Below are 16,645 nucleotides of genomic sequence, written 5' to 3'. Positions count from 1 at the left end.
GTCTGGTGCGGGGTAGTAGGCTGGGCCCTGTCCAGTCTGGATAAGCCGATGGAAGTGGTGGTGCTCTGGTGGTGGGTGGGGCCTGTGGGGTGCACTGGGTCGTTGAAGGGGCCTGGGGCTCCTTGGTGGTGCAGTGGTCTGGTAGGTCCTCTATCATGTGCGGCATGGGGTGTTGTCTACCAAATGCCACGTCCTTTAGAGACTTGGCAAACATCCCTACTGTCTGCTTCCTTAGGTGGTTGTGGTCGTGCAGATGCTCTGGGGTGATGAACAATATTCTCTCTCTCTCTCTCTCTCTCTCTCTCTCTCTCTCTCTCTCTCTCTCTCTCTCTCTCTCTCTCTCTCTCTCTCTCTCTCTCTCTCTCTCATTCTTTCATTTTACTAGAGAGTGCACATTGCTGGTTTCCCATGTACATCAACATTACATATGTGGGATCTTAAATTGTTTCTGAGGTTTAAAAGAGCTTCTACGCCACCTCCCTTCATGTTTCTTTCTTTACTCCTCTTGGTGAACCATGATGATGTAGGCTGTTTTTGAACATTACATTTGCTAAAGAACATTACATTGCTAATTAGACTGAGTGTATTTGTGTGTTGCCTGTGTTTGATATGCTGCCTACATGTACAGAAATCTCAGTATTTAACCAAATCGGGTTTCCATAAAATTGGGTACAGCAGCTGCTCCGTAATTATAATCCATAAAATAATTCACATTTCCTGTTGTGGCAGGATTATTTCCTGCTGTGAGAAACGGGTCAAATGAAGATCCTACGCCTGTAGCAAATTGGTAGTTAATGGACATGCGGTGCTAGATAGATCCAACTTTCAAGAGAAACTGATGCAGGATAAGCAGATGGTGTCCAACACACATCCACACATATTTCCTACATGTCAATCCAATCGAAACAAATTCATCCAAATTAGTTCAATTGAGGGCAGCCAAACAGTTGTGTAAGCATAAATACTTTTGTGTATTTTTCATCTGTATATCATCATACTATCTGTCAATGAATCATGAATGTCTGTGTGTGTGTGTGTCCTCTCTTACAGACTGCCTGAAGGGGCGCTACGGGGCTGGATGTAACCAATCGTGCCACTGCTCTGGCGCTCCATGTGACAAGGTGACAGGACGGTGCCACTGTCTTGACGGTGTGACTGGACAGCACTGTGAGACTGGTAAAGACGGGGGGCAACATGCTAATAGGGCAGTGGGGAGGAGGAACAGGGATGGTTGGTGGAGTGGTTTCCAATCACTACATCCAAAATATTTGTTATATCGCTGCCTTTTCTCTTATGTGTACTACACAAACATCCAAGGACATTTGTCAGGCACATGGAATCTAGAGTATCAACAGTGCACAACATAGAGCTGTCACAGAAAACCTCAAACTCCAAGGTGTTTGAAAAAAAAGGAAAACTAGATAGAAGAACCAGTACTCCTAGAACCGGAGCCCATCCTCATCTGGCTGGCCCAGGCATAATGACAAATCCAATAGAAATATCCTGGCATAACGGCATGGAAATATCCCTGTGCGCCAATATCGGCCATGGTCGACCCTCTTTAAAAGCCCTCTTCAAATCAACATGGGATGGGCTGACCATAGACGCAGCAGTATGTGTGTTACATTCAACAATGTGACCGCACATCTCTCTCCAACGGCTAACCATAGTAAAACTATCCAAAAAACATTTTGTGATTCCATCTCTGATGTCTTTCATTCGGGTCCGTTTGAGCTTCTCTTGGACACTGTTGTGAATACGAGCTCCTTGGAGGAGGAGATGGAACTGAGTCTGGCGGTTTTAGAGAGAAGTGAGTGCTTAAGTTCCACACTTGCTTGTGTCCCAAATGGTACCCTATTCCCTAGTGCACTATGTGCCAGGGTTCTGCCATTTGGGATGCATCGAGTGTCTTTACTCAACCTTGTTCACCTCTGGCTGAGGTCAACTTGAACCGAAACGTCACGGAAAATGATGGGGCAGCTAAAGCATTGGAGCATCATTCACTGTTTCGCAGGCAGAGTTGTGTCACAATATGGACCCATAAAAACAATGTTAACAAAAAAAGGCTTGTGCACCCATTACAATACACATGTGAGAGATGGAGAGTGAGTGAGAGAGAGAGAGATCAAGAGTATTTGTTGTCAGGAAAACCCTCTGTAGAGAGTTATCAGCGGCAACCCACCAACATTCAAGCCCCCTTGAGGTGCTGCCATAGAGTTACATTAGAAGTCATTGACCACAGATAAAATGACGTCAAATCGCGTTATATCTACAGTAGCTTTGATTGATCATGTCAACATCATATTTTCAAACTCTTTGCTAGCAAGCTAGCAGTCATCATCATCAAGTCAACAATCTACTGGCAAATGCTTTTTAATCCTTGTCATATGAAGAGAAATAATGAAGAGAAACTATAGATAAAACGTATCGGTGCTCATCGGCCAAATTCAACGAGTGATTTGGAAGGAATTAGTGGCTAAATGCAAGCATTGCAAAGCAATCACTAGCCTGCTATTCCGTGGATTTGCTGTGTGGTCCCAAGTCTGGGTTTAAGAGTCGCTTTTCCAAGCTTAAAATTATAAACATTTCACATTGTCAATCCAGCATGATTTCTGCCCCGCTCAAAGCCACTTATCTCGGAACTGGGAAATCTGACTTCAGTGAGTTCGAGACAACTGGGAACTCGAGGGGGAAAAACGAGCTCCGACTGGGAAAATACGTTTTAAACGGTCATCCAACTCAGAATTGTAAGTCGAGAACTCGGGCCTCTTTCTAGAGCTACAACCTGAAGATCACTGACGTCATCATGATTTGTTTTTTTTTTCTGAGTTTCCAATTGTCTTGAAAGCACCATAAATCCAGAGAATGCCAGATTGATGACAAAGTTTGATGACAAAATTTGCCCACAAAGGACCGTCGCACCACCTTCCTGTTCAAGTGAGCACAGCACAACAAGGGAAATCCAAAAATGTATTGTATGCTGCTGCATAAATTATGTAATATGCCAGGGAGATATGCAAACTCTAGCCTATAACCTGTTTTAGAGAAATATGATTATAAAATATTGTAAGAGCTTTCATTGTCTGCTTGTATGCCCCTTTATTTATCCTACAATTATGACTTGGTGTACAGGGAGAATACTGTATGAATGGCCCATGTTCTGACTTCTGTCGCTGTATATTTCAAAAGTGCTGAACAAATAGTTACATTGACTACAGTACGTCCGTCCTAGCTCGCTCATTAATGTCTTAATCAAAATGACGCATTGACTCTCGTCCGCTTGTAGCCCCTTATGCCATATTTTGGACATCTCAATTGTCAGGAGAAACCACTTTTGTTTAGGCAAGTCAGCCATATCAGCTGTTTTTTTTAAAGGCAGTAAATGAGGCTGAATGAACTGTTTCGCTGCCAGACAAGGTTCCGCTGATAGCCAGGTGTAGTATTGGTAAAGTGTTGGACTCTGTTGGGACAGCTTTATGTTGGCCCTAACAGTTTGTAGGCACCATTTGTCACCATTATAGTGCAATTCATGTATTGCTTAGTGTTGTGTTGTGTAATGGCTTTGCTGGCATGCATTCCACACAAATACATTTGTTTTGCCTCAACAACATTTAGATGCTAGAATCGTCACTGCGAGTTATACATATTTTAAAACAGCACTTTATCAAATTTGATTTTCATAGAAGACATGAGAAACACTACTCTGTTCATTCTTTCGCCATGGAACACTGGTCAGAATAATAATGCTTAATAGTATTAGCCCCATATGGAGAATAGAACAATTAATTCACCTTGTAGTCTTTCTCTCTCGCTCTCACATACTTTTTTTTCTCTCTCTCTCTCTCTCTCTCTGTCTGTTTGTTTGTTAGAGTGTGAGGAGGGTCGATGGGGTGTGGGCTGCTCAGGCTCCTGTCCTGACTGTCAGAACGGGGGAGTGTGTGACAAACACAATGGAACGTGCCGTTGCCAACCTGGATACATGGGCACCCTTTGTCAGAGTGGTGAGAGACACGTGCACACACACACTAGTTACCACTCCTCAGACTTAGTATAATTGTAAGGGTGGGGGAAAAATGTACACAGTGGAGTATCGCAATATAATTTTTGATAATTTAATATTGACACTGTGACCAAGTATCAATTAGTAAAAATAAATAACTAATATACAGTGCCTTGCGAAAGTATTCGGCCCCCTTGAACTTTGCGACCTTTTGCCACATTTCAGGCTTCAAACATAAAGATATAAAACTGTATTTTTTGTGAAGAATCAACAACAAGTGGGACACAATCATGAAGTGGAACGACATTTATTGGATATTTCAAACTTTTTTAACAAATCAAAAACTGAAAAATTGGGCGTGCTAAATTATTCAGCCCCTTTACTTTCAGTGCAGCAAACTCTCTCCAGAAGTTCAGTGAGGATCTCTGAATGATCCAATGTTGACCTAAATGACTAATGATGATAAATACAATCCACCTGTGTGTAATCAAGTCTCCGTATAAATGCACCTGCACTGTGATAGTCTCAGAGGTCTGTTAAAAGCGCAGAGAGCATCATGAAGAACAAGGAACACACCAGGCAGGTCCGAGATACTGTTGTGAAGAAGTTTAAAGCCGGATTTGGATACAAAAAGATTTCCCAAGCTTTAAACATCCCAAGGAGCACTGTGCAAGCGATAATATTGAAATGGAAGGAGTATCAGACCACTGCAAATCTACCAAGACCTGGCCGTCCCTCTAAACTTTCAGCTCATACAAGGAGAAGACTGATCAGAGATGCAGCCAAGAGGCCCATGATCACTCTGGATGAACTGCAGAGATCTACAGCTGAGGTGGGAGACTCTGTCCATAGGACAACAATCAGTCGTATATTGCACAAATCTGGCCTTTATGGAAGAGTGGCAAGAAGAAAACCATTTCTTAAAGATATCCATAAAAAGTGTCGGTTGAAGTTTGCCACAAGCCACCTGGGAGACACACCAAACATGTGGAAGAAGGTGCTCTGGTCAGATGAAACCAAAATTGAACTTTTTGGCAACAATGCAAAACGTTATGTTTGGTGTAAAAGCAACACAGCTCATCACCCTGAACACACCATCCCCACTGTCAAACATGGTGGTGGCAGCATCATGGTTTGGGCCTGCTTTTCTTCAGCAGGGACAGGGAAGATGGTTAAAATTGATGGGAAGATGGATGGAGCCAAATACAGGACCATTCTGGAAGAAAACCTGATGGAGTCTGCAAAAGACCCGAGACTGGGACGGAGATTTGTCTTCCAACAAGACAATGATCCAAAACATAAAGCAAAATCTACAATGGAATGGTTCAAAAATAAACATATCCAGGTGTTAGAATGGCCAAGTCAAAGTCCAGACCTGAATCCAATCGAGAATCTGTGGAAATAACTGAAAACTGCTGTTCACAAATGCTCTCCATCCAACCTCACTGAGCTCGAGCTGTTTTGCAAGGAGGAATGGAAAAAAAATTCAGTCTCTCGATGTGCAAAACTGATAGACATACCCCAAGCGACTTACAGCTGTAATCGCAGCAAAAGGTGACGCTACAAAGTATTAACTTAAGGGGGCTGAATAATTTTGCACGCCCAATTTTTCAGTTTTTGATTTGTTAAAAAAGTTTGAAATATCCAATAAATGTCGTTCCACTTCATGATTGTGTCCCACTTGTCGTTGATTCTTCTTCTTTGCCTGAAATGTGGCAAAAGGTCGCAAAGTTCAAGGGGGCCGAATACTTTCGCAAGGCACTGTATATATTAGTTATTTATTAATATTCATATTTTTTGCTAAGTTGTTAAGTTAGTCAGCTTTAGCTGTGCTCAAGGTATTTCTCAGCCTATAGCTTGTTCTCAATGTTCTAAATGGTGTGCCAACATGTTTTGAGAACTTACAGTGCCTTCGGAATGTATTCTGATCCCTTAAATTTTCCCCGTTTTGTTATGTTTCAGCCTTATTCTAAAATGGATTAAATAAATAAAAATCCTCAGCAATCTACACACAATTCCCCATCATGACAAAGTGAAAACAGGTTTTTAGAAATGTTAGTAAATGTATAAATAAAAAACAGAAATGAGCAATGAGACTTGAAATTGAGCATCCTGTTTCCATTGATCATCCTTAAGATGTTTCTGCAACTTGATTGGAGTCCACCTGTGGTAAATTCAATTGATTGGACATGATTTCGAATGCCACACACCTGTCTATATAAGGTCCCACAGTTGACAATGCATGTCAGAGCAAGCCATGAGGTTGAAGGAATTGTCCGTAGAGTTCTGAGACAGTATTGTGTCGAGGCACAGATCTGGGGAAGGGTACAAAAACTGTCTGCAGCATTGAAGGTCCCTAAGAACACAGTGGTCTCCATAATTCTTAAATGGAAGAAGTTTGGAACCACCAAGATTCTTCCTAGAGCTGGCCGCCCGGCCAAACTGAGCAATCGGGGGAGAAGGGCCTTGGTCAGGGAGGTCATAAAGAACCCGGTGGTCACTCTGACAGAGCTCCAGAGTTCCTCTGTGGAGATGGGAGAACCTTCCAGAAGGACAACCATCTCTGCAGCACTCCCCAAAGCAGGCCTTTATGGTAGAGTGGCCAGACGGAAGCCACTCCTTAGTAAAGGCACATAATCTCTGGTATGATGAAACCAAGATTGAACTCTTTGGCCTGAATGCCAAGAGTCACGTCTCGAGGAAACATGGGACAATCCCTATGGTGAAGCATGGTGGTGGCAGTATCATGCTGTGAGGATGTTTTTCAGCGGCATTGACTGGGAGGCTAGTCTAGATCGAGGCAAAGATGAACGGAGCAAAGTACAGAGAGATCCTTAATGAAAACCTGCTACATGACCTCAGATTGGGGTGACGGTTTACCTTCTAACAGGAAAACGACCCTAAGCACACAGCCAAGACAACGCAGGAGTGGCTTCGGGACAAGTCTCTGAATGTCCTTGAGTGGCACAGCCAGAGCCCGGGCTTGAACCCAATCTAACATCTCTGGAGAGACCTGAAAATAGCAGCAACGCTCCCCATCCAATCTGACAGAGCTCGAGAGGATCTGCAGAGAAGAATTGGAGAAACTCCCCAAATACAGGTGTGTCAAGTTTGTAGTGTCATAATCAAGAAGACTCGAGGCTGTAATTGCTGCCAAAGGTGCTTCAACAAAGTACTGAGTAAGGGGTCTGAATACTTACAGTTGAAGTCGGAAGTTTACATACGCTTAGGTTGGATTCGTTAACTAGTTTTTGGCAAATAGTTTTGGCAAGTCGTTTAGGACATCTACTTTGTGCATGACACAAGTAATTTTTCCAACAATTGTTTAGACAGATTAAATGACTTATAATTCACTGTATCACAATTCCAGTGAGTCAGAAGTTTACATACACTAACTTGACTGTGCCTTTAAACAGCTTGGAAAATTCCAGAAAATTATGTCATGGCTTTAGAAGCTTGTGGTAGGCTAATTGACATCATTTGAGTCAATTGGAGGTGTACCTGTGGATGTTATTCAAGGCCTACCTTCAAACTCAGTGCCTTTTTGCTTGACATCATGGGAAAATCAAAAGAAATCCGCCAAGACTTCAGAAAAATAATTGTAGACCTCCATAAGTCTGGTTCATCCTTGGGAGCAATTTCCAAATGCCTGAAGGTACCATGTTCATCTGTACAAACAATAGTACGCAAGTATAAACACCATGGGACCACGCAGCCTTCATACTGCTCAGGATAGAGATGCCTTGTGTCTCCTAGACATGAACGTACTTTGGTGCTAAAAGAGCAAATCAATCCCAGAACAACAGCAAAGAACCCTGTGAAGATGCTGGAGGAAACGGGTACAAAAGTATCTACAGTGGGGCAAAAAAGTATTTAGTCAGCCACCAATTTTTATCATAGGTACGCTTCAACTATGACAGACAAAATGAGGGAAAAAAATCCAGAAAATCAGATTGTAGGATTTTTTATGATTTTATTTGCAAATTATGGTGGAAAATAAGTATCTTTCCGAAGGCACTGTATCTCCTAAACTCGTTTCCTCATGTCTCTCTCTTGTTCCTCTTCAGTAGACATATACAGTAGTGAGCAATATACGTTTAGAATATCGAATCACAATAAAATTGTAGTATCGAATTTCAATACATGATACGTGTAGAATCGCAATATATATCTTATCGGCACCTAAGTAATGTGATAATATCGTATCGTGAGGTCCCTGGTAATTCCCAGTCCTATATATTTTACCATACTGTCTCTGTCTCTTAGTCTGCCCGTTGGGTAGATTTGGCCTGGGTTGCCAGCTACGCTGTCGGTGCGATAACGGTGGGCGCTGCCACCCGTTGACGGGCCGCTGTGCCTGTCCTGAAGGATGGACTGGACCCAGCTGCAGTAGAGGTAAGGCTGACAGTGTGTGAGCCATAATTAATACTGTAGTACTTTATGATCCTCCTACCACTCAGACCTGGGTTAAAATAAAATATTATTTCAATCTGATTGAATTAATTGAGGTTTCCCTGGCACAAGGGAACCATTAGAAGAGTCGAAAAATGGTAAAACCTACACATCTGGCTAAAGCAATCGTATTTGAAAGACTTCATATAGTAGTTGAAGCCAGCTTGCAACAATAGTGATAATAACCCATAAGAGTCTAAACCCTGTCTAATCCGGGGGAGGGGGTTCTACTAAGCTACAGTGCCTTCAGAAAGTATTCAGCCCCCTTGACTTTATCCACATTTTGTTAAGTTTCAGCCGTATTCTAAAATGGATGAAACGAAGAAAAAAAAAACTCAGCAATCTACACACAATACCCCATACATAATGAAGATAGTGAAGCGAAAACAGTTTTTAGAAATGTTTACAAATGTATATAAAAGAAAAAACAGAAATAGCTTATTTACATCAGTATTCATACCCTTTTCTATTAGACTCAAAATTGAGCTCAGGTGCATCCTGTTTCCATTGATCATCTTTGAGATGTTTCTAAAACTTGGAGTCCATCTGTGGTAAATGCAATTGATTGGACACGATTTGGAAAGGCACACGCCTGTCTATATAAGGTTGACAGTGCATGTCAGTTGACAGTGCATGTCAGAGGATAAACCAAGCCATGAGGTCGAAGGAATTGTCCATAGAGCTCCGAGACAAGATTGTGTCGAGGCACAGATCTGGGGAAGGGTACCAAAAAATGTCTGCAGCATTGAAGGTCCCCAAGAACAGTGCCCTCTCACATTCTTAAATGGAAGAAGTTTGGAACCACCAAGACTCTTCCTCGAGCTGGCCACCTGGCCAAACTGAGCAATCGGGGAGAAGGGCCTTGATCAGGGAGGTGACAAAGAACCCGATGTTCACTCTGACAGACCTCTAGATTCCTCTGTGGAGATGGGAGAACTTTCCAGAAGGACAACCAATCCTGCAGCACTCCAACAATCAGATATTTTGGTAGAGTGGCCAAAGCCACTCATCAGTAAAAGGCATATAACAGCCCTCTTTGAGTTTTCCAAAAGGCACCTAAAGACTCTCAGACCATGAGAAGCAAAATTCTCTTGTCTGATGAAACCAAGATTGAACTCTTTGGCCGGAATGCCAAGCGTCACTTCTGGAGGAAACCTGGCATTGTCCCTACGGTGAAGCATGGGGATGAGAGCCTCATGCTTTAGGGACGTTTTTTAGCGGCAGGGACTTGGAAACGAGTCAGGATCGAGGGAAAGACGAATGGAGCAAAGTACAGAGAGATCCTTGATGGAAACCTGTTCCAGAGCGCTCAGGTCCTTAGACTAGGGTGAAGGTTCACCTTCCAACAGGACAATGACCCTAAGCACACAGCCAAGACAACAAAGTCTCTCTGAATTTCCCTGAGTTACCCATCCAGAGCCCGGACTTGAACCCTATTGAACATCTCTGGAGAGACCTGAAAATAGCTGTGCAGCAACGCTCCCAATCCAACCTGACAGAGCTTGAGAGGATCTCCAGAGAAGAATGGGAGAAACTCCCCAAATACAGGTGTGCCAAGCTTGTATCGTCATACCCAAAAAGATTGGATGCTGTAATCGTTGCCAAAAGTGCTTCAACAACAATACTGAGTAAAGGGTCTGACAAACTTTTTTTTGCCTTGTCAATATGGGATATTTTGTGTAGATTGATGAGGAAAAAAACAATTTTATACATTTTAGATTAAGGCTGTAACGTAACAAAATGTGGAAAATGTCAAGGGGTGTGAATACTTTCTGAAGTCCTTTATATGGAATTGTTTTAAGAAAGTCATACCAAGGATCATTTAGCTATTTGATTTTGAATTTTAAGACACCTTGAAGTATAATTTATTTTATTATATTTTTTTTATGAAACATTTTTTGTGCTTTATGCTATTAGCCAATACAAACACATTGAATAACAGATTCACTACATTGAGCAACAGATAGTCCCCCCAAAAAATCTAAAGGAAGTTTGTTCTAAAGTGTCTGTCCTATACATGTATCTGAGAGATATAAGAAGGATCAGGAAACAGCAGTTATTTTTTTTATACATGTACTTAACCCCTTATTTTTGGCACTAACAAGTGTGCATATATACACTGAACAAAAATATAAATGCAACAAGTGTTGGTCCCATGTTTCATTAGCTGAAATAAAACATCCTAGAAATGTTCATGCACAAAAAGGTTATTTCTCTCAAATGTTTGTGTGTTTACATCACTGTTAGTGAGTATTTCTCCTTTGCCAAGATAATCCATCCACCTGACAGCTGTGGCATATTAAGAAGTTGATTAAACAGCATGATCCTTACACAGGTGCACCTTGTGTTGGGGACAATATAAGGCCACTTTAAAATGTGCAGTTTAGTCACACAACACCATGCCACAGATGTCTCAAGATTTGAGGGAGTGTGCAATTGGAAAGCTGACTGCAGGAATGTCCACCAGAGCTGTTGCCAGATAATTGAATGTTCATTTATCGACCATAAGCTGCCTCTAACGTTGTTTTAGAGAATTTGGAAACCGGCCTCACAACCACAGACCACGTGTAATCACGCCAGCCCAGGACCTCCACATCCGGCTTCTTTACCTGGGGGATCGTCTGAGTGGGAGTGGGGGGTTGCTGATGACTATCTCTGTCTGGAATAAAGCCCTTTTGTGGAGAAATACTAATTCTGATTGGCTGGGTCTGGTTCCCCAGTGGATGGGCCTGACTACCAAGTGGGTGGACCTACCATAGTCATGTGAAATCCATCTATTAGGAACTAATTAATTCATTTCAATTGACCGATTTCCTTATATGAACTGTACGCTGTAATTCCATTTTAAAAAATGAACTAGTCCCGGGGGACCTTCAGACGAGTGTTGTGAGGCCTGTGGGCGTCCAAGAGCCAACCAACCGACATGTACTGTACGTGTTTGTGAGAGTCTCACCTTTCCACGACGAGACACAAAACAGAGAACCCCATGATGTGCATGAAAGTCCGATCTTTCCATAGAGGGGTCATAATAGTTTGTAGGCTAAACCGTTCAGACGTTACAGAGTATTTTGTGGGAAGACCAATTTTCGAGATGTCTTATGGTCTGACAAACAGTGCTCTAGCTCTGTCACCTTTCACCGCAGATGTGGAAGTGCAACATAAGCGGGTGTCGTGGATTGAGACGCATCCAATGCCAAAAACAGATATCTCTAGCTTTAACTGACAGGTTTTTATGGGGATATTTATTTTGCTATTTAATTTTCTGAGGGGGCGCAGAAATAGACCTTAGGGGATAACACTGTACTTCATTTGTTGGTTCCTTTTTTGATTTGGAGAGACATTTGAAACCGTGAAAGGTCTTGTGCGTCTGAAATGGCACTCTATTCTCCCTTTAAGCCCCCCACCCAGTTGTGGAGGTCATGACTTTTGACCTCTGAACTCTGTCTCCATGATAGTGTGTGACGCCGGGCGCTGGGGGGTGGACTGTGCCAACGTGTGTGAGTGCCCGGACAACGATGGCAGCTGCGACCTCATCACGGGACAGTGTCGCTGTGAGGCGGGCTACACAGGACCACGCTGCCAACAGAGTACAAACATACAGTGCCTTGCGAAAGTATTCGGCCCCCTTGAACTTTGCGACCTTTTGCCACATTTCAGGCTTCAAACATAAAGATATAAAACTGTAATTTTTTGTGAAGAATCAACGACAAGTGGGACACAATCATGAAGTGGAACGACATTTATTGGATATTTCAAACTTTTTTAACAAATCAAAAACTGAAAAATTGGGCGTGCAAAATTATTCAGCCCCCTTAAGTTAATACTTTGTAGCGCCACCTTTTGCTGCGATTACAGCTGTAAGTCGCTTGGGGTATGTCTCTATCAGTTTGGCACATCGAGAGACTGACATTTTTTCCCATTCCTCCTTGCAAAACAGCTCGAGCTCAGTGAGGTTGGATGGAGAGCATTTGTGAACAGCAGTTTTCAGTTCTTTCCACAGATTCTCGATTGGATTCAGGTCTGGACTTTGACTTGGCCATTCTAACACCTGGATATGTTTTGAACCATTCCATTGTAGATTTTGCTTTATGTTTTGGATCATTGTCTTGTTGGAACACAAATCTCCGTCCCAGTCTCAGGTCTTTTGCAGACTCCATCAGGTTTTCTTCCAGAATGGTCCTGTATTTGGCTCCATCCATCTTCCCATCAATTTTAACCATCTTCCCTGTCCCTGCTGAAGAAAAGCAGGCTCAAACCATGATGCTGCCACCACCATGTTTGACAGTGGGGATGGTGTGTTCAGCTGTGTTGCTTTTATGCCAAACATAACGTTTTGCATTGTTGCCAAAAAGTTCAATTTTGGTTTCATCTGACCAGAGCACCTTCTTCCACATGTTTGGTGTGTCTCCCAGGTGGCTTGTGGCAAACTTTAAACGACACTTTTTATGGATATCTTTAAGAAATGGCTTTCTTCTTGCCCCTCTTCCATAAAGGCCAGATTTGTGCAATATACGACTGATTGTTGTCCTATGGACAGAGTCTCCCACCTCAGCTGTAGATCTCTGCAGTTCATCCAGAGTGATCATGGGCCTCTTGGCTGCATATCTGATCAGTCTTCTCCTTGTATGAGCTGAAAGTTTAGAGGGACAGCCAGGTCTTGGTAGATTTGCAGTGGTCTGATACTCCTTCCATTTCAATATTATCGCTTGCACAGTGCTCCTTGGGATGTTTAAAGCTTGGGAAATCTTTTTGTATCCAAATCCGGCTTTAAACTTCTTCACAACAGTATCTCGGACCTGCCTGGTGTGTTCCTTGTTCTTCATGATGCTCTCTGCGCTTTTAACGGACCTCTGAGACTATCACAGTGCAGGTGCATTTATACGGAGACTTGATTACACACAGGTGGATTGTATTTATCATCATTAGTCATTTATGTCAACATTGGATCATTCAGAGATCCTCACTGAACTTCTGGAGAGAGTTTGCTGCACTGAAAGTAAAGGGGCTGAATAATTTTTCACGCCCAATTTTTCAGTTTTTGATTTGTTAAAAACGTTTGAAATATCCAATAAATGTCGTTCCACTTCATGATTGTGTCCCACTTGTTGTTGATTCTTCACAAAAAATTACAGTTTTATATCTTTATGTTTGAAGCCTGAAATGTGGCAAAAGGTCGCAAAGTTCAAGGGGGCCAAATACTTTCGCAAGGCACTGTAAATATCTCCTTTCTAGTGTGTGTGTGTGTGTGTGTGTGTGTGTGTGTGTGTGTGTGTTTTGTGAGTGTGTGTTAATGGAGGCTGGTGACTTGAAACATTTGGGAGAATGAGAGACCCACGGTATAGGCACTGACTGCTCGGAGATGACAGAGTGTTTCAAAAAAAATCAAGGGACAGCAACCAACCAAGACTAATAGTTTCCCGAGCAAGATTATTTATCATCCAATATGATTGCGTAATACCTGTATTGACGGTATTTAACTTGCCTAGTTAAATAAAGGTTAAATAAAAACATTTAAAATAAAAAAAATAAGTGAGAAGCTAGCTAGTTAAGCGAGCTACCTAGCTAAGCTAATGGAGACTGCATGCGCTTTCTTGCCCTACACAGTTACAAACAACTGCTTTCAGTTAGGGGAAGTGATGAGCTCTATAGCAGTCTCACAACTCAATCGCTGGTTGAAAAACGTTTTCTGCCCCTCCCAAAAGATAGAATTTGTAGATAATTGGCCTTCTTTCTGGGACTCGCCCACAAACAGGCCAAGCCTGGCCTCCATCCTAGCTGGAGGGATGCTCTCATCTTATCTATGAACATAGACAGAGCTCTAATTCCTCTAGATCCACAATGAGATAGGGTGCAGGCCAGCTTAGTGGAGTCTGCCACTAGCACAGTCAGTGTAGTCAGCTCAGTTATCCCCCATGAGACTGTGTCTGTGGCTCGATCTAGGTTGAGCAAAACAAAACATGGCAGTGTTCGCCTTACCAATCTCACTGGAATAAAGACCTCTTCCATTCTTGTCATCTCAAAATATGGTTACTTAATGTTAGATCCCTCACTTCCCAGGCAGACATCGTCATTGATCATAATCTTGATGTGATTGGCCTGACTGAAACATGGCTCAAGCCTGATGAATTTGCTTTGTTAAATGAGGCCTCTCCTCCTGGTTACACTAGTGACCATATCCGCCGCGCATCCCGCAAAGACATGTGTTGTTAACATTTGACAGCAAATTTCAATTTTCCTCCCCTCACAAAAATTACTTTGTTTTCGTCTTTTGAGCTTCTAGTCATAAAATCTATGCGGTCTACTCAATCACTTTTTATAGCTACTGTTTACAGTGCCGTATATAGCGTTCCTTACAGAGTTCCCTGAATTCCTATCGGACTTTGTGGTCATGGCAGATAATATTCAAATTTTTGGTGACTTTAATATTCAAATGGAAAAGATCACAGACCCACTCCAAAAGGCTTTTGGAGCCGTCATCGACTCAGTGGGTTTTGTCCAACATGTCTCCGGACCTACTGTACTCACTGCCACAGTCATACCCTGGATCAAGTTTGGTCCCGTGAAATAAATATTGTGGATCTAAATGTTTTTCCTCATAATCCTGGACTATCCGACCAACATTTTATTATGTTTGCAATAGCAACAAATAATCTGCTCAGACCCCAACCAAGGATCATCAAAAGCCGTGCTATAAATTCCGCGATGAACTGCCCTTGATGTCTCTGCCTGGCCGGCTCCCCTCTCTCCATTGTGATTCTCTACCTCTGACCCTATTACAGGGGCTGAGTCACTAGTGTTCTTCCATGCCGTCCCTAGAAGGGGTGCGTCACTTGAGTGGGTTGAGTCTCAGACGTGATCTTCCTGTTCGGTTTTGCACCCCCTCAGGCTCATGCAGTGGAGGAGATCTTCGTGGGCTATACTCAGACTTGTCTCAGGGTAGTAATTTGGTGGTCTGTTGATATCCCTCTAGTGGTGTAGGGCTGGGGTTATGTAGGGTTATATCCTGCCTGGTTGGCCCTGTCCTGGGGTATCGTCAGACAGGGCCACAGTGTCCCCTGACCCACCCCTGTCTCAGTCTCTAGGATCTATGCTGCAATAGTCTATGTGCTAGGGGGCTAGGGTCAGTCTGTTATGTCTGGTGTAATTATCCTGTCTTATCTGGTATTGTGTGTGAATTTAAGTATGCTCATTCTAGTTCTCTCTCTCTCCCTCCCCTCCCGGAGGACCTGAGCCCTAGGATCATGCCTCAGGAATACCTGGCGAATGTTATCAATAAAAAATAAACTATGACAATACATTACATATATTATAAGGCCTTACATATTGGCCTAGTTGATGGCCTAGTTTTACCCTAACACAGTGGTGTTAGGAAACTCCTGATTTACAGGCACATCAGGCCTGCAAATCACATTATGCTGGCTTGGAAAGTGATGAGCAATTCCTATTGGAATCCAGCCAGTAAGGATATCTAACAGTTGGAATTATTATTCACCCACTACCTGCATTCAGAACGACTGTCAGGGCTAGGAAACCATTTAAACCGGAACAACCATTTCAATAAATTGAACTAACTGATTGGTTTAGAAACATGTATGTTATTTATCTTTGTGTAGTATAATACTAATCAATCAATCAATGTCCATGCAAAACCACAGAAAATATCAACAATCCTGAAAAATCGACCTGCATTAGAGCATGCTGGGAAATATGATAATGATGGGTGTGGTTTTGATGAGACTATTTTACTCTCCACAGTGTAAAACAGTAACTCTGGTTATCAACACCAACACACAAACATATATTTTTTATCTTTATTTCACTAGGTAAGTCAGTTAAGAACAAATTCTTGTTTACAATGACGGCCTACCCCGCCCAATGGGAGTCCCAGTCACGGCCGGATGTGATGTGTCTTAGACCACTGCACCACTCGGAAGCCCTACATAGTGTGCTTAATCTAATAACACACACATTATTGTATTGTTCTTGTCTATATTGAATACGTAATTTAAACATTCACAGTGTAGGTTGGAAAAAGTATGTGAACCCCTAGGCTAATGACTTCTCCAAAAGCTCATTTGAGTCAGCTAACCTTGAGTCCAAATATAAAAAACACTCACAAAATTTGAGTTTGCTATTCACAAGAAGCATTGCCTGATGTGAACCATGCCTCGAACAAATAGATCTCAGAAGACC

At 42.4% G+C, this 16,645-nt stretch overlaps 1 protein-coding gene across 1 annotated transcript in view; it reads left to right on the top strand.

Annotated features, from left to right (window-relative positions):
• Nucleotides 1-16,645, top strand: part of LOC110491041 (uncharacterized) — a 110,159-nt gene that overhangs the window by 50,484 nt on the left and 43,030 nt on the right. The window contains exons 15-18 of the mRNA XM_090202577.1: nt 1,051-1,176; nt 3,870-4,001; nt 8,267-8,395; nt 11,908-12,039. Coding sequence (XP_090058703.1) covers nt 1,051-1,176; nt 3,870-4,001; nt 8,267-8,395; nt 11,908-12,039 — 519 coding nt within the window. The remainder of the gene's footprint in view (nt 1-1,050; nt 1,177-3,869; nt 4,002-8,266; nt 8,396-11,907; nt 12,040-16,645) is intronic.

This window comes from Oncorhynchus mykiss, chromosome 16 (assembly GCF_057628025.1).
Source record: "Oncorhynchus mykiss isolate SJ-2025 chromosome 16, ASM5762802v1, whole genome shotgun sequence".
Lineage (NCBI taxonomy): Eukaryota > Metazoa > Chordata > Actinopteri > Salmoniformes > Salmonidae > Oncorhynchus > Oncorhynchus mykiss.
Note: the sequence above shows the minus strand (reverse complement) of the source record. Positions and strands in the feature narration are given on the sequence as shown.